Raw genomic sequence first — 26885 nt, forward strand, 5'->3', positions numbered from 1 at the left:
GCGGTACAGCATAATTTTGATCAACAGTGTGATGGATAAAATTTTTGAACTTATTCAAAATTTACCCATTATTTATAAAAGTTATTTTATTTTATTTAAGTTTTAAAAAATTAATTTTTCTAATTTTGTAGAAGTGCGTCTATAGTTATGCAACACTAGCAATTTTGAAAGTGCAGAATTCGGCGAAACCATAAAGAAAAAATTAATTATTTTTGTTGAATAATATGTGTTTTTGATCGTTTTATGGTGAACAATAACTTAATGGGTCCATTTTATTTGTCAACTAACATACCAATTGAATTAAGGGTGCGTCTATAGTTATGATACGCAGTGTATATAGATGTATATATATATAGAAATCGATTGAGTCTCAGTGATTGTTTTGCGATAGCCGAGAATACTTAAAGATGACGGTAAATGTGATGTGATGCTGGGGGATAGGACAGTGGGTCTAAGTAAAAATACATTTTCAAAATATTATTCCTACAGGAAATAGTGTGGGTCGTATCAGTTTACTGATAAGTATTTTGTGTTTGAGATTAGGCTAAGCATGAGTTGTTTAAGTAGAACCTAAGGTTAAATATTTTAAAATAAAATGAGTGACTTACAACCACTCACAAAGAACGGTCGATAGCACCGTGTCTCAATATTTTTTTGTACAGAGTAGTGCCTTACAACCACTCACTAAGAAAGTTCGGGAATAGAGGAGTGCCTCACAAACACTCAAATAGAACGGTCGGGAGCACCGTATCGTGTCTTATTTTATTTAGAGTACAGACGAGCTGCGGCTGTCTACATCGTGTCTTAGTGCATTTTTATACAGACGACCTGCGGCTGTCTGTATATTTTAATAAAGGGTACTAAGTTTGATTCAGAGTACTTCCATAGTCTTGGTTGTTTTTTATTGCCAAATTTGTAAAAAGAAAATGTGAATCCTTTCTATCCAATTTTTTTATATTTCCACCCACAGTGTCCTTGGACAAAGTAAATCCATAGTAAAAACAATCACTTTGTGTATTACAAATTCCTTTGCACATTTCTGTGATGTTATTATGGTATTTGTTACTTGTTTCTTCTTCGTCTGCTCTGCTCTCAATACATATTCGATTTCGACTGAGATTACAAGATTCCTTGTTGTTGTTGCTGTTTTTCTCTCCACTTCCTTCTTTCATTTTATTTTTGGGATTTTAGCTTAAAGGACTTCCGTTATCCCCTTTCGGCACCCCTGCCCGCCATGACCATTGATCCCAAAGAAAATTGTAATTTTTGTGAGAATATTGGTTTGTGACCATTTGATTTTTTATTCTCTTATCATCCATGTGGTGCGGGGGATGATGATTTCCTTATTTTTTTCTACTAGCTAGTGATGTGCTGGGCAAAAGAACGCCCTTCATCTGGTAATCTTTAATGGCATAGAATGAAAAAAAAAAAATCGAAACACAAAAAATATCAGCACAATGTAATTTGGTAGTGCTACTACATACAAAATCTATTGGTGTTGATTTTTTTCTTGTATTTTACATGGCCAACATGTTCTCGTTGTTTGACGATGCTAACCGAATTAAAATGCCAAAACACGTTGCTGTGATTTTTTCTCCATTCTTTCTCTTCCAGCGTTAGGATTTTTGTATTCATACTTCATTCATATTTCAAAACTCCCCTGTCCATTAGTGATGTTTTTTCGATTTTTTTTTTTTATTTTGCTTTAATATTTCCTTATACATGTTTTGGCATACTTTATTAGCGTCTGTACAACATCAGCATATTAATATTTCGTTTCGTTCGTTGTTTTTAGTCATATTTTTTTATTTTTTCCATTTATACTCCTCCCATTGACCGTAACGAAATTTTCTCTATTATTATTTATTGTTGTTGTATTTTTTTTCAAAATAAAAAAAAAATGAATTGTTATTCTATTTTTTTTCCAAGGATGAACCATGATTTATATTTTACACGCTAGTTGAATGTGGAAATTTAAAAATATTAAAGAAACAGAAATTTGTTGCCTACTTTTAGGGGCTTATATTTTACTGCATACATCTTTGGATAAAATGTTTGCAGTGAAAGATCCAGGTATCTGTTGGTTCTGACATAGATGTTCCTAGCCTCTGTTGGTTCTTGACATAGATGTTCCTAAAAAATCTACGAAATTTTGAGTCCTTAAAAATAATTTTTAAAAAAAATGTAGGACATTTGGTATTCCTGAAAATAATCCTTAAACAATCTAGGACATTTAAAGACACTGAGAACCAATTCTGCAAAGAATCCAGGATATTTAGAAACCTTAAAAATAATTATTAAAGAATCCAAAGAATGTGAAGTCCTTAAAAAATATTCTTTAAAAAATCCAGGACGTTGTGAATACCTAAATTTTGTTTTAATCTCGGAAATTTAGAGTCCCTAGAACTAATTTTTAAAAAATTGCTAGGACATCTAGAATCCAAAAAAATCCTGAAATATATGGAAATTAGGAGTCACAGAAAAAGGTTATTTAAAAATTGGAGAAATACGGAGTTCTTGGCAAAATATTCTTAAAAAAAATCAGGATATTTCCAATCAAGGAAAAAATGTTTTCTTAAACAAACCATGTATATTTGGATTTCCTAAATAATAATAATTTAAAACAGATTTGTAGTTCCAGAAACAATTTTTTACAAACTCAAGACATTTGGAGCCCTTGAAAAATATTCAGTAAAAAATGCACACAAATTCTTACAATCCTTTGACCTTCTACATTCTCCTTAAAGGCTACTCTTTAAAAAATGTACGCCTTTTTTGGCCTTTGACCTTCTACAATCTCCTTAAAGGATATTCTTTAAAAATCCACGCCTTGTATTGGCCTTTGACCTTATACAATCTCCTTAAAGGATATTCTCTAAAAAATCTACGCCTTGTATTGGCCTTTGACCTTCTACAATATCCTTAAAGGATATTCTTTAAAAATCCACGCCTTGTATTGGTTTTTGGCCTTCTACAATCTCCTCAAAGGATATTCTTTAAAAAATCTACGCCTTGTATTGGTCTTTGACTTTCAACGATCTCTTTAAAGGATATTCTTTAAAAATCCACGCCTTGAGTTAGCCCTTGACCTTTTACAATACCTTTAAAATATGCGTTGTTTCTTGAAAAAGTTCTTTAAAAATCCACGCCTTGCATTAGACATGGACCTTCTACAATTTCTACAAAAAATCCACACCTTGCATTAGCCCTTGACCTTCTACAATGTCCTTAAACAATGTGTTGGATCTTAAAAAAGTTCTTTAAAAATCCACGCCTTGAGTTAGCCCTTGACCTTTCACAATGTCCTTAAAAAATGTGTTGGTTCTTGAAAAATTCTTTAAAAATCCACGCCTTGCATTAGACATGGACCTTCTACAATTTCTACAAAAATGTGTTGATCCTTGAAAAGGTTCTTTAAAAATCCACGCATTACTTTATATTTTGAGAAAATATTCTTGAATAAACCCATGCTTGTTCTTGGTTTAGTCCTTGAAAGTCCTTTAAGAAAATGCACGCCTTGGTTTAGTCTTTGAAAAAAAATTCTTTAAGAAAATTCACGCCTTGGTTTAATCCTTGAAAAATGTTATTTAAAAAAATGCACGCCTTGGTTTACTACTTGAAAAATATTCTTTAAAAAATATACACCTTGGCTACTGCTTGAAAAATATTCTTTAATAAATCCATTGCATACTTCCAGATGCTATCAAATATATATATATATATATATATATATATTTAATTTATTATCACATTAATTATATATATATATATTTAATTTATTATCTCATTAATTATATATATATATATATATTTAATTTGGATCTCATTAACAATGCTGAATAATTTTATGAGTTAAAAGGTGTGTTTTTACCTGCCTTTATGGCATAATTTAAGAAAATTATTTTAAAAAAATAATATGGATTTTTAAATCTTCTTAAATTTGTTGAAAACGTCCTTCCAACTTCGGTTAACATCGCATTGCATAAACAATTCACAGATAATTCACAACCTCCCCAAATCCATTACAGACATGGATTTTTATTGCAACATGATGCAGTCATCAACAGTAGCAACTGCACTGCATCACGCTGTGAAGGTCACTGCGGCAGAACAGCAAATGGAGAAAAGAAAAAAAAAAACAAAAACAACGAGAAGAAGCAAAAGCTACACAAAACGACTCACTTATTATAATGAATCTCCACTGATGTGTATTGTTCAGTTTTTTTTTCGGGGTGTTGTTACAACATCCCCGAACGAGTAGAGTAATGGTGTGTAAAGTTCCATAGCCTTACACCATGAAGATGGGCGGAATGGATTTTATGGAACTATTATATGCTTTACCCGCTGTGTTGGTGGGGGAATGCAAAAAAAGAAAGCAATGTATCATTTCACATATTTCTTGCACTTTCAAACCATTAACTTTTGTCCATACTTTAATGCGGTGTTGCAACGCCAAGCGTCATCATCACAACACAATGCTGTATGAAGTTTACGTCATGCAGGAGGCAACACAGCATAACCACCCCACTACCACCACCATAATAGCGTCGCCAATTTGCCATTGCCTGGCCAACAAACAAGTGAAAAAAGGAAACAACAATGTCAGCAGAAAAAAATCAGAAAAAAAAGAATTATATTAAATGACAGAAAATACAAAGACTTATACACGCTGGCTGGCACGCTCCAACATATATAGCAAGCATTTCTTTTTATATGCCCTTGCATAAGTATTAGTGCGTGGAAAATTACATCAAAGAACAGCCAGCGTAAATTCATAAACAGCACAAAAAACACAGCCACGAAACACCAGTAACTATAACAAATGGTATGAAACCAACAGAAAAAAAACACAGAAAAATAATAATAATGAAATGGAAAATAAAGAAAACGAGCATAACAAGAATTTAATGACATACTTTTAGGGAGTTAAATAATATCAGCCAACAATTGTTACATATTTTTAGGAGGGGGAGAGGCACAGGACAGCACAGTGTGGTATTGGTGATGGCCGTTGAACAAAACAATACCATTAAAATTTTTATGAAAATATCTTGGCTTTTTATTGTAGCTTCTAAAAAAATAGAAATTAAATTATATTTTATTGCATACTTTTTGGTAAGGTGAGAGACATTTGTAAAATGGCAAAAGTTTTGATTAGAATTCCGTCCTTATTATTTTAAAATTAACAAGTTTTTATATTGAAAATTATGTTTGTGAATTTTAATAATGGTGTAAATAGGAAAATGTGGGTATTCTGAGGGAAATGTAAATATAAAATTCGACTAAAAGCCATATTAAATGAGTACACGCCTTGTGCTGGTCTTTGAAAAAATATTCTTTAATAAATCCACGCCTTGTGTCCGTCCTTGAAAGCATATTCTTTAATAAATCATTGAAAAATATTCTTTAATAAATCCACGCCTTGTGTTAGTCATTGAAAAATATTCTCTAATAAATTCATGCCTTGTTTAGTCCTTGAAAAATATTCTCTAATAAATGTACGCTTTATTTAATCCTGGAAAAAATATTATTTAATAAATCCATGCCTTCTTTAGGTCCTTGAAAAAATATTATTTAATAAATACACGCTTCTGGCAGTCATTGAAAAAGCATTCTTTAATAAATCCACGCTTCAGTTGGCCCTTGAAAAATATTCTTTAATAAATCCACGCCTCAGTTGGCCCTTGAAAAATATTCTTTAATAAATCAACAATTTGTTAGCCCCTCATATCTACGCTACAAACATATCTACGCTACAAACAAATTTCACATCTATTTAATTAGATACGCTTTAACCGAATGCCCATATTTACCCTACTATATAGATTAAAATTGACCAGACTGATATTTATAAAGTTTTGGAGATTGACAGCCAAATTGTGGGTTTTTCTTTCTTTTGTTATGCGATGTATTTTTGGCGCTACCCAGTATTCATTGGGTTGCATCTACAAATCGTAGTGCAAATTGCCGCCTATTATGGGTATTGATCACCAATTATGGTTCATGACTATGCTGCAAAGATCTAGCAGCCATTTTCACAACCATTTAATTATATACGCTTTTAAACGAATGCCCATATTTGCCCTTCTATTTAGAATGGACAATGGCCAAAAAACCTTTCTCAATGTTCAAAGGTGGACAACAAAATTATGGGTCCTTCTTTCTTTTGTTATACAACGTAATTTACATTAATAGTTATGCTCAGATTACAGCTACATTCTACCTTTTCGTCATTTTTCGAGTTGGATTTGTCGTGAACGGAGAAGAAGACGTATAGAGAATAGATTTTAGCGCTGCTGGTTTTTGTGACTTTCTCAGCAATCATAGGGTTACATCTACAAAGCAACACTCATGGTTCGTGTCTTCCATTAAATCGTTATATTTGTATTAAGCATAGATCATAGTGCATACCTCACAAATGGTCAGAAATTAGATTAAAAAACCACAAAGCGAATACATTGTAGGGTAAATACGGGCATTCCGTTAAAAGTCGTATTCAATTGCATCGTAGTGCTTTGCCGCCGAATGGCGCTTTTCGTGTTTGTGGCTGTGCTATCGATCACCACATATGGTTCATGTCTATGCTACAAAAGAGAACTCCATCTAGCAGCAATTTTCACAACCATATAATTAGATACGCTTTTGAACTAATGCTCACATTTACCCTACTATTTTGTTATACAACATCATTCACTATAATAGTTATGCACAAATTAAGTGAACTTCTATCTTTTCGATATCATTTTTTGTAGCAAAATTTTCATTTGCTTCAAAATGTGTCCCGGTTTGGTGATGACTTTTTCATTCTAAGAAAGTTTCTTCCCAACGAGCACTCCTCAGTGATCTGAGAACAGGTAATGTTGCTGAGAACGATTTATGGAATGGAAAAAGGTGAACCTCAACTCATGGATTTTTTAAGCTTCATTTTTGGTGTAGCTTCTCTTTCTATTCAACTGTTTTTCAACAATGTCGCTCTTCAAACCTTCCAACAATGCTATTTAATATTCGCTGCATATGATCCTTCCCTTTTTAAATATTGTCAATTTAAATATTTTATAGTCAATTTAAATATTTTATAAAAAAAATTCGCAGAATTCTTATATTTTCCCAGCCCACCGTAGAAAACAACAATAAAGTGGCAGAAAAATATTTTACCTTAAAGAAATAAAGCGAAAAAAGAAACAAACAACCTGAACCCTTATATTATTCCGTTAGTAAATATTTAATAAAAACTACGTCAATTGTGAAACATACTCGAACTTTTAAAAAAGCGTGGCGCATAGTAAAGAACTACGACGACGAAGAAGAAAGTATGCCGACATATATCTCCTTTACAAATGAGTAAGTCCATGTATACGCATGATATATATGGAAGTTGTTTTTGTTGTTTTGCTTCTTCATTTTCTTGTTGTTGTTTTTTTAGCATCAATATACAACCTGAACTCGTTAATACATGTCATGGCCATGTTACCACCATCGACAACGTTGTTGTTGCCGTTGTCGTAATTGCATTTATTTAAATCCTCTACACAACAATGCATCTCTTTTTGGATGTGGTCGGCTATGTTCTCCCCATCTCTGGTGCATTTTTTTATTTTATGGTCTTAACATCATGTCAGGCTTTCGCTTTCGTTTTCACAGAATTACAATGAATGTTGAAAACGAAGAAGAAGAAAAATGGTTTTTATTCTTGCCTTTGCTGCATATCTTTAGGCATTACAAATAAAAATCTTTGTTGCTGTAATATTGTTTTTCGTTTTCTCTCTTATGGGCTGTCGTTACAGTTATTTTTTTTCTGGCCAGAAGACAGCTACAAACAAAAACAATTTTCAGGTTTTAACGAGGCAACACAACAATCACCATAAAAACAAGATGAAAAACTACAACACGAAGAAGAAGAACCAACTAACATTCTTATAGGTCGTGTTGTTGTTGTTGTAGTTATTTCTGTTTTATTTTTTCTCTCGTTTCGTTAACCTGCTTTCATGTCAGGGCCCCAGGCCAAGCCATGCCATGGGTATAGTTGTGTTTGTGTGTTCACGCGCCTACTGTATTTAGCTGTTGAGCCTAAATGTATGCTACAGTGTCCCCTCCAAACCAGTAGTAGTGCACTGCACATTGCAAAAAATAAATAATTGTTGTTTGGTTTATTTTTGTTGTTATATTTTTGCCACTATACTTGTAGTACTTAAATCCTCAAGTGAAAAGGATTTCTAAAATCCTATAATTTTTGTGATGCTGTTGTTATTGTTGGTGCTGCTTAGCCATTGCAATTTATTTCTATGTATTTGTTAGTTTTTATTTGTGTTGTTGTTTTTTAATTAAAAACTTAACCTTAACCTTGTTGTTGACCGAGTTTTGTTGCCACAGCTGGAGCTTCCTTCTGCTGCAGTCCTCTAACTTCAATACGAAAAATTTCCATTGTGTCGTACTACTACTGATTTGATTTCTTATGGACTCTTTGTCCCAGTTGGGTTTGTGTAGTTTATTCTTTCCCTTTGCAGTAAATGTATATACATACACAAACAAAATTTATATTCATGGTTTTTAGGTTACGTATGTATGTCACGTTATCCATTAGTTCGTTAAGACTTGAGTAAATTAAAAAAAATTGGAAAAGCACACAAGAGATTTTTGATAGTTTTTTAGTTAAAAAACTGAAAAACATTGTATAAATTTAATTGAAATTTAAGAAGTTAAATATTCTTAGAAACTCAATATCTTATTTAAACGTATGTATGATTGGATTAAAAATTGAAAATCCATTAGCTGAGACTAGTACATATCGTTGTAGCTGATGTGTCTGCAACTGCATTATCGATCACAGGGTTGCATCTTCACCATCCTGGATGGTTTGTGTCTGTGGTATATACATGAGCGTCTTCCCGTGGCATTTCATGATCATGTCCCTTGACACGGTATTAACCCTTTCAGTGTCAAAAAAATTTTTGTCGGAATAAAAATCTAAAATTTTGTAAAATCATATATACGGACAGTTTTGTCTGTCTTTCAGCAAAAACAAAGACATCTCAGGATAACCGAAAAATGTATATTATTTAAATATATGTAGAGCTGGATTAAAAATTTAGAATCCATCAGCTGAGACTAGTATATAGCGTTGTAGTTCGTGTGACAAGGTTATATCATCAATTCAGCTCTGATAGTTTGTGTCTCCGTCTATATATGCGCGTCATCTAGCAGCAATTCGCCACCATACACGTTGATACTACATTAACCGAATGTCCATGTGTATCCTACTATCGAGAATACAGAGTTGATTTAATTGTTTATACTTTGAATTAAACGGAATGCCCATATTTAACCTACTATGGAAAATGCGAATTGGACAATATGTACTAAACATTATTATTTGTTGGTCTATTTCTTCTAGTACTGTTCATAAAGACATTCAACATTTTCATACATATACATGTCTTCAGACTCTAAATGAGTACCAGATTTGAGTGTAACATCGATCACAGGGTTGCTTCTGTAGTATAAACGCGAGCGCATCTAGCAGCTACTCTCCACCATACCCTTGGATACGATTTTAACCCTATGCCCATATTTACCCTACTATGAATAATGCAAATTGGTCCAAATTTTTTTCATTTTTACTATTCTCTCTCTTTTTTACTAGTACCTTTCATACAGACAGTCAATATTTTAATTAATATACATGTCTTCAGACCCGAAATTATGCCCAGATTTTATTTAATTGTTTATATTTTAATACGATGTGAATCGAATGCCCATGTTAACCCTATTATGGAGAATGCGAGTTGGTAAAATTTTAGTATACGTGACTATTGACTTCTCTATTTATTCTAACACATACAGTCAATATTTTGGAAAATACGCATATCTACAGACCCGAAATTAGTCCCAGATTTGATAAAATTGTTGATACTTTGATACGATGTGAATCGAATGCCCATGTTTACCCTATTATTTGGTCAAAAATTATTGGTACATTTCTTTTAGTACCATCCATATAGATAGTCAATTTTTTGGAGAATGTGTATGTCTTCAAACCCAAAATGAGTCCCATATTGGATTTAATTGTTGAACATATTACGTTTATCAAGGCCCAAAAATGTGCTACACAATTTTCAGTAGGTAGTTCTTTTTAATATTTATGCAATTTTTCATAGCCTCATTGTATAGTTTGAATCCGCAAAAATCCATGATTTCGGCTTAAAATAATATTTATATCCGATTCGAAATTTATCTTAAATCGACTGTATCGTTCAGGTCTGTCCCAGCAATTCATTCGTGTTTTCATATCTCAAAAGATTGCTAGCTGGGAGGACATTTCATATAATGTGGAGGTGGTAATCTGACCCGAGACTTAATGAGGACAAACTGTGTTAGAAAAGTTTAAGGATCCCTCTAAACCATACATCCCCTACATACAACCCCTCAGGAAAAATTAATTTTTTAAAAATGTGTGAAACAATAATAAGTACGATCATTTTTTCTCGAGAAATAAGCATACAGTTACAAAATTAAAAATGTTTCCATTGCATCACTGTTGTATTTTAGCATTCCGACGTCTAAAACTAGTTTTATGAAACTAGTATTCTTGTTTCTTTACAGTTCTTTTTTATTATTCCAACGCCCAAAAGCATGCACCACACATGGGTAATGCAATTTAGAAAATCTATTGAGGACCATAAACAGCGTCAACGTCAACGATAATCATCTTTGAATTTTTGAAGTGGTTATTTATACTCTTTCGAGTAGAGCTTGATGATCTAAGTTTTTGCAATGAAAAGGAAAGCCAGGAGAAGAACCTACGTACCCACCATTATGCGACGCGTTTCGCCGTTGGTTAAGCGGCTCATCAGGCATATTGGGCTATGTGGCTTTACAAATGTCGTACGTTGATAACTTGTATTTATTCTGCCCTGATGCGAAACTTGCATATGCAAGTTAAATTCAAATTTGTCAAAGTTCGACATTTGTCTTTATTCTAGGAACATTCCTTTTCAATATAGATTTTTGTTGTAGCGATGGATAATTAATCCACACACCAACAATTGCTTCCTGGTATACACATGTTTTTGCGCAACTATAAATAACTATTTCAAATTACTTTCAAATGATCACTGCCCTTACAAGGCAAAATTCAAATAACAAAAATTTGAATTTTTTATTAAAAAATGTCTTGTATATCCAGAGATTTGGTTCAATGCAGTACCTTTCTATAGAATTAGTAGTATGATATTTTTTTGCGCTTTGGTATCCTAGAATGAAATAATTTATATTTTACAAATCTGATTTGTTAATGTTTTTCCAAGAACCAAGTCCCATTTTATTTTCTCATAAAATATATGCGCGGTCAGCTAGACATAATGCAATTCATATATTGTGCCTATATGAATTGCATTATGTCTAGCTATGTTATGTTTTCCGACAAACAGGTAACATTCTACACCGAATCTTCTAAAATTTATAATTTACATATGCGACTCCTAAAAGTATGCACTGGTTGTTCAAAAACGATTTTACCAATGTATTATGACAACTAACTTTATAATTTCTGATTATTCAATTTCCATGTTTGAATTATTTTTAGTTTTATCCGAAAAATTAAGGGTTCATATTCTAATATTTTTATAAATTGTCTATCCTTGTAGGCAATTTTACTCCTAAAAGTATGCACTAGTTATTAAAAATTTTTTGCTACATAGCGAGACTAAGGTGTATGCATACATTTTACAGTTTTATTAAATTATTTTTAATTTAATTATTTTTTATTTGATTATTTTTAGTATTGACTCAACTTTAGTTTGTAAGTTGCTCCTAAAAGCCTGCCTCATTTTCCACCAAAAAAAAAACTGATTTTAAAGCTCTTCTCATAATCTTCCTTTTAACAATTCCTTGCAAACAATTTCTTTTTAAATTCCATTTCATTTTAATTTCATTATTTTATTATTACACTTGATTGCTAAAACAAATGGATATCATCTTGGGAATATAAAACCAATATAAATTTGTTACACATTACCCAAAGCAATTTGGTGTATTGGCCAAGGCACACATACACCCACCATTATGGCTCTTGGGTTTATTATTGATATTCGTGTAATTTTAGGCCAATAAATATTTATGAGAGTAAATATTTCCATTTTATTATATACATATATGTATACCTGTAGATAAGCCGAGAGACAGACACACACAGTTCACCACCATGTGTGTTTATTACTTCAAAAAAAAAAAAAAAACATTTATTCACTTTTAGAATCTTCTTGGAAATCCCTGGTAATCACCACACTTTACCATTTGATTATAGTCCATTATTTTGTATTCCATGTTATTTCTCTTGCCATTGAATACACCATCAAAAGCAATAAAATAAAAATGCGTAACATTGTTGAAACGTGTGAAATTCCATGTCCTATCATTTCTGGGCCTCTTAATGGTTTTTTGTAGATTTTTTTTATTTTTTGGGAAATTATACAGTTTTCTTTTTTGTAAATCGTATTTGTTGTGTTGTTGCCTTTTAATGTTGATTATTATTATCTCACAAATTTTCAAAAATTCTATGTTTTTGGAATTAAGTGTTAAGAATATTATGTGAAATAAAAATTGTGTGTTGTTTTCGTAGCACTTAAACACAAAATGTTAGCAATCAACAATGATTGCCTAGTTTAAGGCGTTATGGTGGGAAGTGTTTTGTTTTTTTTGTGTTTTGTAATGAAAAGTTTTGCCTACATTATTTGTGGGCAACATTTTAATGTTCTAAATATATTATAGTGGTCCTTTGAGGATAATAAAACATAATTACAAATTTTCTAAAGTATATAAATTTCAGCATGAACTATTGCATACTTTAAGGCTTGTGTTTGTGTTAGCAATTTTAAAGTTTCTTTAATAATGTATTCGAAAGGGAGTACCTAGTCCTGTCTAGAACATATTAATTTCAAAGAGAATATTAATTTTGATTAATAAATAGTCTTGTGGTTAGTATTGAATATAATTTTGAAAACAATATTTAAATGTTGTCAAAGGTTTTGACTTTCTTGCCTTCTTCTCGAAATCTTCTTTTCCCTGGCGGCCTGTTTCTGTAAACTTTGATATATATGATTAGTTCATTATCTGTAAACACTGGGCTCAGGCTGAACAAACCACTTCTGAAAACAGAATCCCTTGCATACTTTTCGGATGATCAGCTGTCAAATAGAAAGTTAAAGCAAATTAAAACTTCACTGCTTTTTACATATTTCTTATGACAATGGTATCCAAAAAGTCCCCAAAAATTCGCTTATAACGACTAGCGCTTACATCAACCCATCATAAATGTGATTTCAACTGTAATTTTTATACCCTTCACCATACTGTGGTACAGGGTATTATGTCTTTGTCCATATGTATGTAACAGGCAAAAGGAAACGAGATAGACACATGGCTTTTGAGAATATGCATAGAATCACTTTCTGAGTCGATTTACGCATGTCCGTCTGTCCGTCCGTCCATGTATTTTTGTGAACAAAGTACAGGGCGCATTTATGATCCGTTTTGGATGATATTTGGCATAGGTAACTTATTTGGCCCAAGGACGAACCCCATTGAAATTGGGAAAAATCGGTTCAGATTTAGATATAGCTCCCATATATATTTTCGTCTGATTAATTGTAAATGGTGCACCAAAGTCCCTATATATCTTTCGATTTGCATGAAATTTGGCATATCGTATTCAATTAAGTCTAGAATGATGTGTGCTAAGTTTGGTAAAAATCGGTTCAGATTTAGATATAGCACACATATATATTTTTGTCAGATTTTAAGTAAATGGTGCAACAAAGTCCTTATATATCATTCGATTTGCACGAAATTTAGCACAGCGTAATGAATTAAGTATAGAATAATGTGCTGAGTTTGGTGAAAATCGGTTCAGATTTAGATATAGCTCCCATATATATTTTCGTTCGATTTAATGTAAATGGTGCACCAAAGTCCCTATATATCTTTCGATTTGCATGAAATTTGGCACAGCGTAAATTTCCTGAAATCGTTGAAATCGGTTCAGATTTAGATATAGCTTCTATATCTGACCAAATGAAAAAATTGGTATAGGTTGCAGAATGACATTTTTATTGATCCAATTTTATTTTGCTGGTCCTTTAAAAATGTGACGTCTGTTAGGATTCATCTGTTGAATATACCCAAGTGGTGAAGGGTATCATATAGTCGGCCCCGTCCGACTTTACTACTTTCCTTACTGGTTTTATCTGTTTTTTACCACACACCAAATCTGGTAGCCTTAATTGATATTATTTCATTGCCTTTACAAATAGTTTGGCATTCCCCAATCATTTTTTTGGATCTCTATACCCAACCATTAAAATCTTTTTGTTGCGCCCTTTATTATTTATTTTTACCTTGGTTTGGTTTTCTTCATACCTTTTCACCAAAACAAATAATTACAATCCTTTTCGCAGCTCTCATAAATTTATTTGTCTAGGAATTCCATTCTTGCCACTGGCTTTGATTTGTAACTGCAAATAATTTCATACAAGTTTTCATATTTGTAACCTAGGTTTTGTTTGGATCTCTTACTCTCGTTCTTTTCACCGAAGTTTTGTTATTACAAAATAAAAATTTCAACCACATATATTTTGTAAACTTTGCCTTAGTCAGGATTAGAATACCTGAAAAGTTTGGTGAACTTTTTCTTTTTCGCACTTTTTCCCCGAATATTTTCATTAGTTTCTGTTTTTTGTACCGTTGAGTTGTGAAACAAACTTTTTACTGTGGCCAGTTGTAAAATAAACAATAATTTATTGTAAATTAAAATTTACCGAAATTCTATTCTAGCCTAACTTTGGGGATGAAATTGTAAAAGAAATTAAATTTGTGAAATGTAAATATGCTTGTGTCCTAAAAGTATGCACCAACATTTATTAATTTGTACATAAGTAAATAATAGAAATAAATAACCATTTAATATAATATATAATATAATAAATAACCATTTATTCTGGAGGATAAATATTTTATAATTGTGTACAAATTCTAAAATCCGATAAATTCCCCTAAAAATATGCACCACACTTTAAGGTGTACATGTATATATTAAATGAAATAATTTTTAGTCTTCAAATTATGAATATTTTGTAAATAAATATATTCAATATGTTTAAACATTTAAAACTACATCTATGTTATTAACATCTGATTTAATTTAAAATAAAAGTACAGGGTTGCCTATATTCGACGGACCCATGTTTTTTTATTAACATCTGATTTAATTTAAAATAAAAGTACAGGGTTGCCTATATTCGACGGACCCATGTTTTTTTAATGAAAGAAAAAAAAAATAAAAATTTTGCATCGTTTTTGCCAACATTTCGGCCGGATTGTGGCTATTTCTTCACGAATGTTGTCCTTGAGCTCTTCTACGGTCCTTGGCTTGTTAACGTAAACCTTTGACTTCAAATATCCCCACAAGAAGAAGTCAGGCGGTGTCAAATCGGGCGAACGCGGTGGCCAGTCCAAATCACCACTTTTCGACATCAAACGGCCCGGAAACAAATTCTTCAGAAAATCGATTGTTATGCGACTTGTGTGCGATGGAGCGCCGTCTTGTTGAAACCAGAACTGCCTCATACGCTTTCGACGAATAATTGCCATCACAAAATTGGTCATCATGTCGCGATAACGCTCCTGATTGATGGTAACAGCATGACCATTTTCATTTTGGAAGAAAAACGGCCCAATGACCGTTTTCGCACTAACGCCGCACGAAACTGAGACTTTTTCGTCATGAAGAGGCACTTCTTGAATCTCCTGAGGATTTTCAGTAGCGTAAAAACGGCAATTTTGCTTATTTATGGTCCCATTCAATGTGAAATCGGCTTCATCGGACATGATAATTTTGTTCCAAAATTGCTCGTCATCTTCGGCCATTTCGATGACTCTTTGGGCCCATTCCAATCGACGAGGCTTGTCCGCAGGCAACATTCTTTGCGTCAATTGAATTTTGTACGGTAACAAATGCAAATCAATGCGAATAATCCATTGTAAAGTGGACCGAGCCATGCCCAACTGCTGAGAACGGCGTTTTTGGGATGTTCTTGGGGACATCTCAACACTGGCTCGTACGGCAGCGATATTCTCGGCCGATCGCCTTGGTCGACTTTTATGTGGCCTCTTGGGATTAGAAAGAGCCTTACCAGTCGAAAATTTTTCGTATAAACGCTTAATGGTGTTCTAAGAAGGCGCACTTCTCACATTTTTTAATGTTTTAAAAGCACGTTGAGTTTTCACAATTGACTTCTTCTGTTGAATGTACATTTCAACTATTTCAGAGCGCTCGCGTAGCGTGTATTGGTTCATGGTAAAAATCTGCTTGGGCTGACGCTTCAAACGCGGTATGTCATTAAGCGATGTGACATCTCTGTCAAAAGTTATGGCGGGTCCATAACCCGTCGAATATGGGCAACCCTGTATGCACCTAATTCCATAGAATCCATACACACAAGACTATCGACCTGTTTATAAGAAAAATTAAATATGCATTGTATACTAAGCAATAAAGACGACCTGTAGAATCTCTTTAAACTCTATATGAGCGGGAGAAGCCAATTTGCTTATAGACAACCTATAAATGCAATGTAAGAAGTTCTTTCCAAGTTTTTATTTTGACCCTTTAAGAAAAGGTAGTATAAACTGAGAATGGACTTGACATGAAGCTCCAGTGTCAAATTTTCTACAAATGCATCAAAAAAACTATAAATGTGGTTGGGGTTGTAGTTAGAGCTGCAGATGGCATTCTATATTTAGAAGGACTGTAGATTCACTTCGATCTTTAGAAGTTAATGTAGAATGACTATGAAAATTATTATAACGGTAAAATATATATTCGTATTATAAAACAACTCTATAGGCTCGTTTTTTTTCTAAATAAAAAACCTCATACCTAATTTTATTTCAACTGTCGTAGAAGTTAGCGCCTAAAAGTATACATTCCACCTTGTGAATTCTGAATCCAGATTCATATTGCAACTCAAATATCCTATACGTTAAGATACAAAATCATATGCTTACTTTCGAATATTGCACAAATATAGGTGTGTGAAAAAATAAATCCTTCACTACGAGAAAAATCTACTCTGAGTCTCAGGGATGTTCTGGTGTGATGAATACGTTTGATTATATTTCGGAATAATTTCAATTTAAGGGGACCCCCCCCCATTCTCGGGGTCAAAATTTTTTTTGATTTAATTCGAATCTACACTAATTCAAGAATGTCCCTACAAAATTTCATGTGAAAATCTCAAGAACTCTTGAAGATATAGCAGATTTATTGTGTCAGCATCAAATGACGGCTAAAGGGCTTCTGAAACTTTAAATGCGTTTTTCTCTTTTGCGAATGGCGGGCACGATAACTCAAAAACTAATAACCCAATCGATTCCAAATGTTTACACGTTTCTCTGTGAGTGCATAGCTATCGTATGAACTAGGATAAAGCCATTCGGTGAATATCTTCGTTATTCTTTAACTTGGTTTTTGGTAAAAAATCGGCGATTTTCGAAAAATATTTTTTTAAAGGTCCGCCATTTTGTTAATTTTAGAGCGAAGTCAATACGAGAGCCAGACATGTACTCTTTCTAAAACCGCTGGAATTTTCGGATTCCGATGTTCCAGTGAGGAGTTATCATGCCCGCCATCAAAAATAAGGACTTCTGTTTAATTACAAAAAACAACAACAAAACAATTACATTTTTTTTGTAAATTATTTTTCTTCTCTTTCAAATATTCAAATATATATGTGCAAAGTTACAAACCTTAACAAGCATTGGTATTGATTTACCAGCCCATTGAAAATTTGAAAATTGAAAATCTTGAATCTTGAAAAAATAAGATCGAGAATGGGGGGTGGGGTTCCCTTAAAAAATAATTATCACCGTAACGACCTTTGCAAAGCCACATTTCCCAATAAAACTGACACCAAACGGTTCTTGATTTCCCTTTTATTGCATCATAGATCATGTAGCTCATCTCGAAATGTAAATTTTGGTTTATCGCAATGTCAAACTAAAGCCAATAGATATTAGTTGCAAAAATTTCAAATAAATCCTGATAGAGGAGGTTAAACCAGGAAAAAAGCTCGATGTTTCATTTTACATTATAATTCAAACCTCTCGCCTAAAAGTATGCACCACCCATGTATATTAAGTCGGCACCAATATTATGTCTCCTGAAAGTATGCACCATACATTGAGTATTTTAAGTATATTTTATTTAATTCGTATGCTTTTGCAAAGGAAATAAAAATTATGAAACACTAAATTTCTTACTGGCCATATAATTAAATTCAAATGAGTTGGTATCCTAAAAGTATACACCACACACCATCCCTCCCCTCAAATAAATTCCTAGATGCCAACAAAAGTTTACCCACTAATTTTTAGTTCATCATAATTTCAAACTAAAGGTAAACCTCACAAATTAAGTCCTTTCTTCCTTCGTCGACAAGACTTCGTATAACCTACTAATTAGACATAAAATTTAAAAAATCTCTATTAAATACTCTCATAATTTTAATCTTATCAACTTCCCACATCCACATCTTGAGAATTTTGTAAGAAAAATGAACACCACCATTCACAAATTATTGGGTGGTTTGACACGTTGACAAAACTTTTAAATGGCAAAGCAAATTAAATTCGAATAAATTTTTGCCACAAAAATCCACCAGGATAAAGTTTGCAATCACACGTGTGTGTGCATGTGTTTTTCTGTGTGGCGAAGATGGCAATTTGTTACCTTAACCACATTAGGAGCAGAGTTCAGAGACACTTTTTTTTGTAAAATGTCTGAGCTATATAGACAAAGTTTTCTTTCGTTAAGAAACTAAATTGTAAGACAGGTCTTGCAGACATCTCCAATGTCTGTCTATCCTTCTGTGTGTGTGTCTTCTTAAATTACCACAAAAACCAAAATCAAATTTGCCATTACAATTTACACACAGTTCAAACTGAAAAGCAGCAGGTGCTGCTGCTCCACCTTTATCTCTCGTCTTAAATGACTGACTCTTCAAAACATGAAATTAAAATTTTCAGGATATACTTTGCCTTGCTTTCTTTTGGGTTTGGTGGTCCGTCCCCTTTGCAAATCATTGAATCCACTCTGGATGGTATGCTGGGAAATTTGAATATTTCATAGAAATTAATAGGCTTAGTAAAATGTAAATCTCTTACCCTAGTGACTATTTACCAGAACATTTAACAGTTGAGCTATTTAAAAACCGGAAGAAAACTGCCTAAAGAAGGCCAACAAGCATTTGCTTAGGTATTCAATTATATTTTCCCTGCTTTACTCTAAATGTTTATAAATGAGAGTGTGTGAGTGTGAGGGTTCTCATATAGCCTCATTTCCGTTTCCCAAATTTCCATCGAGATATCAAAATATATTTTTGCCCGTCTTGCATATTTCTCCCCTCGCCTCCCAAAGCACTTAGCCAACAATTTAGCTGCTTCCTCCTGTCTTGCTCTTATTTCCTTATTACTAACTGAGGGGTGGGGGAGGCAATGGAAATTTGTAAAAGAAAAATCATTTAAACTGAAGCTTTAGCAATTTTCTAGGTGTTTTAGATAATTTTCATCAAATTTAATTTGTATAGATAAAAATGAGGGTAGTTCATTTTTATCTATACATTTATCTTAGAGGGGGGAAATGTTGGGTATGTATGAGGTGTTCTGTGCTTTTGGCACAATTCCAATTTTATTTGGGCAAGAAGAAAAGAAGTGAAAAATCTTGTTTGAAATAATAATGAAAATAAACGAAAAATTAAACTAAACGAAAACAACAACAATTCAATTTGATTTAATTTCATCCATTTAATGCCTAAATGTATGCTATAATTTTGTTCAGAAATTAAATTTTATTTTGGGGAAATAATGATAATAGAAAGAATGAATGTGTGAGAGAAAATTAAACTTGAGTTTTAGATTTCAATTAGTTGAAATGCTTTATTCATAATTCATTTTCGAACACTGTCTAAATGTTGTTTTATGCAAACTATAGTGTATTTGAAAGTCACCATTAAGATGAAGATACCCACCACACCTAAATATAAAATTGCTTATTGATATTCAATAAAATAATATTGGTTTAGTAAAAATAATCTGGTTTTTTTAATTTTGTGTATTTCAAATTCACCACTAAAAGAAAGCAACTCACCACACCTAGATTTGTACTGAAATTCATTTACGAACATTATCTAAATGTTTTTACGGCAAAATATCGTGTATTTGAAATTCACCACTAAGATCATGAAACTCACCACACCTTGATTTTTGGTGGATTTCATTTAGAATTGTTTTCTAAAGAAATTGAGACACGTTAACAACAACAATTAGTTGAAATGCTTTATTCAAAATTCATTTTCGAACACTGTCGAAATGTTTGTTTTTCAATTGTGTGTATTTCAAATTCACCACCAAGACAAAGTAACTCACCACACATAGATTTGTACTGAAATGCATTTACGAACATTATCTAAATGTTTTTTACGGCTAAATATCGTGTATTTGGAATTCACCACTAAGATCATAAAACTCACCACACCTTGATTTTTAGTGGATTTCATTTAGAATTGGTTTCTGAAGAAATTGAAATACGTTACTTAAATTTTATGAAATTCCTTGTTCGGTTTTCCTTAGCAATATTCTTGAAAATCACTAAAAATAATTTATAAGTGAAAGAATCTTATAGCAACGATGGCCCTAAAGAAGATAAATTTATCTTCTATATAAAATTATTATATTGTGTAAAGCTTAATTATTTATGTACCAAACACATATTTCATTGCCTACCATTAGGCTAGTAATTGAAAAATAATATAAATAAATAATGCATACTTTTGGGAAGTTATTTGCAAATACTTCTATTTGATAATTGTTTTTATCTAATAAAACAGTTTAATTTGTACATTTTCAACATTTTCATTGCCTACATGTAGGCTAACAATTAAATACTATAATGTAAATAAATACTGCATACTTTTAGAAAGACATTTTATATATTTTTTATATTTTTCATTTTATTTCTATTTTTGAAATTTTGATAACATTACAAAGCACCCACAAGCAGCTTTGCTTCTAATAAACAATTTCCAATGCATGACTTAGTTAACAATATCACTCTTAGCTCTTTTTTCAATACACCTATTATTGTTTTGGCAAATTTTCACACAATTTTGCTTTGAAAACTTACTACGTTTTTTCTTTTCTATAAAAAACCAGTAAACATTTTTTTATTCAAATTTCTTAGGCTTTTTCTCAAGCACCAATTTTTTAAAATAATAACAAAAAGACAATAACAAGTTACGTCAAAAGAATTCGAACTTTTTTTTAAAACTTTGTATGATACACATGCAGCTTTTTTCCTAATGTTCTGCAACAAAAGTGTTATTTAGATTTTTTTAAATAAAAAAACAATACTTAAAAATACAACAACAACTACTAACATCAAAATACAACAACAAATTCAAAACCCCACAACAAATATTTCTAAATAATTTCCACCAAAAAATTTCTTAGAGCTCCCGTGTGTTTGTGTGTCTGCGCCCAATGGCTCTCAGCTCGTTATGATGGAGACATTTCTTGTCCTGGGTCTGTGTTTTATTCTATATGAAGCATTGGATTTCTTTCAAGGATGCATTCATAGTGCCACACCCAATACAAGCGATCAAATTGATGCCTATCGTCGTCAGCTTGACGAACAACGTCAGAAACAACAAGAAGAACAATTTTTGGCGAATTTAACGCCACTGCTGAGTGCCCAATTGGCTGCGGCAGGTTTTAATCTATCCACCTTGACAACACCGACAGCATCAACGGCCAGTGTTATCAGTGATCTGAAAGCTCAAGTGGTGCAGCGTGATAACGAAAATCAACATTCGGTTAGTACACCGGCTTTGCATTCTGGTGGTATTGGTTTAAGTGGTGGTGGCGGAGACGACAGCGTTGGTTTTCGTCCGGCCAATCTAAGTGTTTACGAAACCCAAGAATTGCATGCCACCTCGTCATTGCCCCGAGACTATTATTACTTGCAACAACAACAATTGAAGAATAAAAACTCCTCTAAATCTCTACTGTCGAAATTCTCATCAGGTTCGGATAATCGTATCTTTCCCGAATCTGCTAGTATTTTGGGTAATCCTGCTGGGGTCATTACCACCCAACCTTTACTGCAGCAGCAACAACAACAGCAGCATCACCAGCAACAACAACAAGCACCACCACAACTTAGTACATTTGATTGTCCCACACCCATAATAACCCAACAACCACCAGCTATCGGTTGTATACTTGCCCAGGACCTAAAAAGAGCTTTACTACAAACCAACAACGACTTGGAACAAACGAATTCACCACCCTCACATCATCACAGTTCTCAACTCTCTCTCAATTCCACCCATCAAATCTCATCTTCTGAGGAAGACGAAGAGGACGACGACGACGAAGAGGGTGCATCCGATTCATCTTCGACACAGGGCGAGGCATCTCTGCAGTCGTGTCCCTATACCTCAGATCACGACGACATCAACGAAGATCGCACATTCACCGTGGGCTCGTGCAGTTCGTCGCATGCTGATTTCCGGGAAATTGAATGTGAACGCCTGCGACGTCAATGTGTGAGCGTTAAACGCATCTATAGCATATCGGAGAAATTTTAGAAAAACTAACCAAAAACAAAAAATCATCTCAAAAAAGCAAAAATTCTAAAACAAAACTTTTTTAGAAAAACTCGAAAAAATTTAAGAACACACAAAATCAAAAAACAAAAAATTGGTTTTATACAATTTGCTGAATACAAAGGTATTGAGAAAATCAATGAAAAATAGTGACTAAAATTTCTAACCAAAAATAAAACAAAAATTGAAATCAACCCTCGAAAATAAATTTCAAGAAAAAGCACACAAAAAATGTTTTTATCCTTTCAAACAACAGCATTAATTTAATGCCGATCAATTCAACTCACAAGTGCACTAAAAATCTCCACCACACCACCACCTTTCAATTTCATTCATTTCAAAAAATAAAAAGTTTTTTACTGTGTCAAATCGCACGCATAATCAAGCATATCACGCATAACGATAATATATTCGTAAGTAAAAGAAAAACACCAACAAACATTTTTCCAGGATTCCTAAGAAATGGTGTTATAAAAATGAAATAATCACCTCAAACCACCCACCTATTCACCCACCAACCATTACCACCACCTGTTAATTGTCATGTTTTATTGAAATGTTGCTGCCATGGCAAATCATTTTCACTCGACCTCATCACTTTAGATTTTAATGTCTCTCTCTCGAGTCGTTACAAAAGATGTTATTATCACGCCCATAAACATGCCTTTTAGCCATCAAATTTTACGTACCACTTCATGTTACTGTCACTGTTTTGCCATTTTTCATTTCCGAAAAACCAAAAATCACTCACTTTATTATCAATCGTTTCAAGTAGTTTAGTATAAAAAAATAATTTGTTATGGCTTACAAAAATATGCTATAAAATAAGTTTTATATTTAAACGATTACCATATGCACTTTTTGTAAGTGTATCTCGGCAAAAATATTCGCTGTTATATGGAAATAATTGGGTGTTTTATTACTCAATACAGCTAATTTAAATATGAAATAATATTCAGCAATATATAGAAAAAACAATTATTAGCAAATTTATTAATAACGAAATTTATCATTACTACGAATAACTCACCATACTGCATTACAATCAAAATCGATTTCTGGACATTTATATCTATATTTTACTACTCATTTGCTGTAGGACGACTAAAACCATACTCTACTCTATTTGGTAGAAGTATTGTGAAAAACCTGAATTATTTTCGGAATTCATTCATTTTTAGTCATGATTACACCTAGAAAACGCATATGCCACAAATTCTCACCAATCATGTCTACAATAATGACAGGGGTCTTATAAGAAAACCTTAATGTATGATTAAGGACGCCCACACCTCCCACCTACTATCTATCTATCCTATCTCAATTCCAAATATCTGGATTCCAGCTCTACGGATTCATCTAACTCAAAATTGTATCAAATTTATTACAAGGCTTTATAATAATCTTATTATCCAATTTCAGGATTCCAGCTCTATCGGTTCACTCTAAATCCAAATTGTACCAAATTTAGTGCCATTTAGCACACACATTCAAAATTCCCTACATACCTCAATCCACCACCCCAAAAGGGATACTAACTCCAAATATAGGATTCTAGCTCTATCGTCTCACCTAAAATTCATATTGTACCAAAATAAGTACGAATTTATAAAACTACACACATAATTCTACAATGCAGTTACAATCTGATTTCCAAATTTCAGTGTTCTAGCTCAACCAGTTTATTTAGAACATGTTAGTAGAAATTTCCAAAACTTCCTACGTACCCCAATCCTACACCCTAACATCCAAATGACCCTGCACCGGTTCGCCAAATACAAATGGTACCACATTTAGTACTTTTTGTGCCGTTCTAGTACGAATTTCCAAAAACCCATCCGTATGTGTCACATTTGGACCAAGAGTGACCCTCACCCAACATTTTAAGATTCTAACTTCAACCGTTTCGTCTGGGCGTTGATGAATCGTTAAGTCAGCCAATCAGTCAGTCAATCATTTTACTCTTTTATTATTATAGATTACAACCAACACTAGCCCTTATGAAATCAAGCTACGACAGGAGCGATTCTTCAATATGTATTTTTTTTTGACGTATTTCCCATTCTTAGAAACTTATTCCAACGAATCCAACAGTTCCATGTAATAATAAATTTTTTTAAATACATACATATAGGGCTTTAATGGCAAGAAACGGGTAATATTGAGAATATATTAAAACGTTAAAATATCGATTTCGAGTTTTTGAAGACCCCACCTAAAATCTTATGGACAACATTTTTGGTAGAATATTGCGAGGATAAAAAATCCCATTTTGTGATAATTGAACGTTTCAATATATTAAAGTTAAAAAGGACACACAAGGAGTTGAGTTAGAAGGGCGAAATGTTCTACCAAAAATTTCCCCATTCGATTTTACTGCAGAAATTTAATCTCAAAATATACACTCGAAAGCTACAAATAAAGACACGAAACTACCTCTTCAAGCATAATAGGGTCACCAGCAAAAAAATAGAAAAAAAATGATTACGCCATTTTCTGAACTTTGGCATATGGCAAAATTGTCCTTCTGGGGGTTTCACATACTCGCCGAGGTCGTTCATCCCCAATAGTAGTTTTCAACTCCAATGGTCTACCTCGATTTTGTCGCACAGTGTGATACAAAATAGACTATTTCATTTTTTTAATTTTTTGTTGAAGGTAATAATCCTACTTCATACCATAGTCAGAGATGTAAATTTTCGAATGTCGTCGAAATTTTTGGATTCGGATGTTCCAGTTGTCGGAAAACTTGTCCGCTGTCGAAAAAACGATAACAGCACAATTATTTCAATTTATCTTTTTGTCCTTTAAGTCTTCGAATATTTAGATGCAGTGTTGCAAGTCTTCAATATAATACAATATAAAAACATGAAATCTACATTCGATTTGGCTGAAGACTTCTGAAAACACTGTATTAGCTCCAACCAAAGATATAATACGGTTACCAGTAAAAATTAATCACGACATAACCTTAAAACTTGGTATATGACAAATTTCCCTTCTGCATTCATAATGTACTCCTCAAAATGTCAATAAGATTTTTTTCACCACTGACACCATGAGCTCTATTAATAGAAAAACAATAAATAAGAAAAATAATGCTTATGCTTTGATGAGTATAACAAATTTTGATAACTACATATACATCTGAGGAGGCTGGGAGATTTTTTGGGGTTTCAAATTTAGTGTAAAAAATTGAAGTATATAAATGAGTATACGTTTTCCGCTTTGATTGGCTTCAAAGGCAGATGCACTGCTGTAACACATTAATAATGTATATTACATTTCAAAAATACTATCAAACTCTATTTGAAAAAAATCACCACGTTTTAAATTTTACCACATCTATTTTTCCATTCCATTTTCCTTATATTTTATTTCGATATATTGTTACATATATTCATTAAATTATAGACTCACCACTATGTGTTTTTTCATTCAATTTCATTCAGCGAAAATATTTTGTCACATGAAATTGTTTTATTACTATTTTCATATTCACCACATCTTATTTTTAAGGTCTATTCATTAAAACTTCATGTCACTACATACTAAATATTTTATATAATTTTTTTAACTCTTCATACTATGTATTTTTTCGATGTTTTTTTACGCATTTCATCAAATTTATATCAACAATTATTAATTTTTATTCATTCACTATTCACTAAGTTTTAATAATCACCACAAAATTTAAACATTTATTTAAATACATTTTTTTAATTTTTTGTTTTTTTTTTTACTTAGAATTGATTTTTGAATACGATTCCGCAGTTTTTGATAAACTTTATTTATTGTTATATGTTTTTTCGTTACACTTTTATTCATACATAATTATTTTTATTCACTTCAGTTTTGCATATTCCTTGAAAAATTAAACATTAAAAAAAAATCATAATCCTCATCCTCTAGGTTTTATCATAGGATCTATGTTTTTTACATATTTTTCAGCAGTTCAAAACATACCACTTCACTTTTGAAAAAAAAACGTCGTTAGGTTGAAGCAAATTTTATGCTAAAAAAAACTCTGTTTAAAAAACAGAGAATTCAAATTTAAGAATTCAAATCTACTTCATTCGGAAGATGCGACTGAAAGGTTCAGATATGAAAAATGGGGGTGGGGGGTACTATTATATAGTGGCTATATAAATATTTTCTGCCGAGATGTTT

General features: G+C 32.4%; 1 protein-coding gene across 1 annotated transcript; it reads left to right on the forward strand.

The window, feature by feature from the left end:
* The first annotated feature begins 21549 nt into the window (after positions 1-21549).
* On the forward strand, positions 21550-22711 carry LOC133324809 (uncharacterized). Its single transcript, XM_061533646.1, has 2 exons — positions 21550-22232; positions 22338-22711. The coding sequence occupies exons 1-2, from the start codon at positions 21606-21608 to the stop codon at positions 22695-22697; spliced, it is 987 nt and encodes a 328-aa protein (XP_061389630.1). The 5' UTR covers positions 21550-21605; the 3' UTR covers positions 22698-22711.
* The last annotated feature ends 4174 nt before the right edge of the window (positions 22712-26885 follow it).

The sequence above is a fragment of the Musca vetustissima genome, unplaced genomic scaffold (genome assembly GCF_032173495.1).
Source record: "Musca vetustissima isolate MV318-11 ecotype Yass unplaced genomic scaffold, APGP_CSIRO_Mvet_v1 utg58666, whole genome shotgun sequence".
Lineage (NCBI taxonomy): Eukaryota > Metazoa > Arthropoda > Insecta > Diptera > Muscidae > Musca > Musca vetustissima.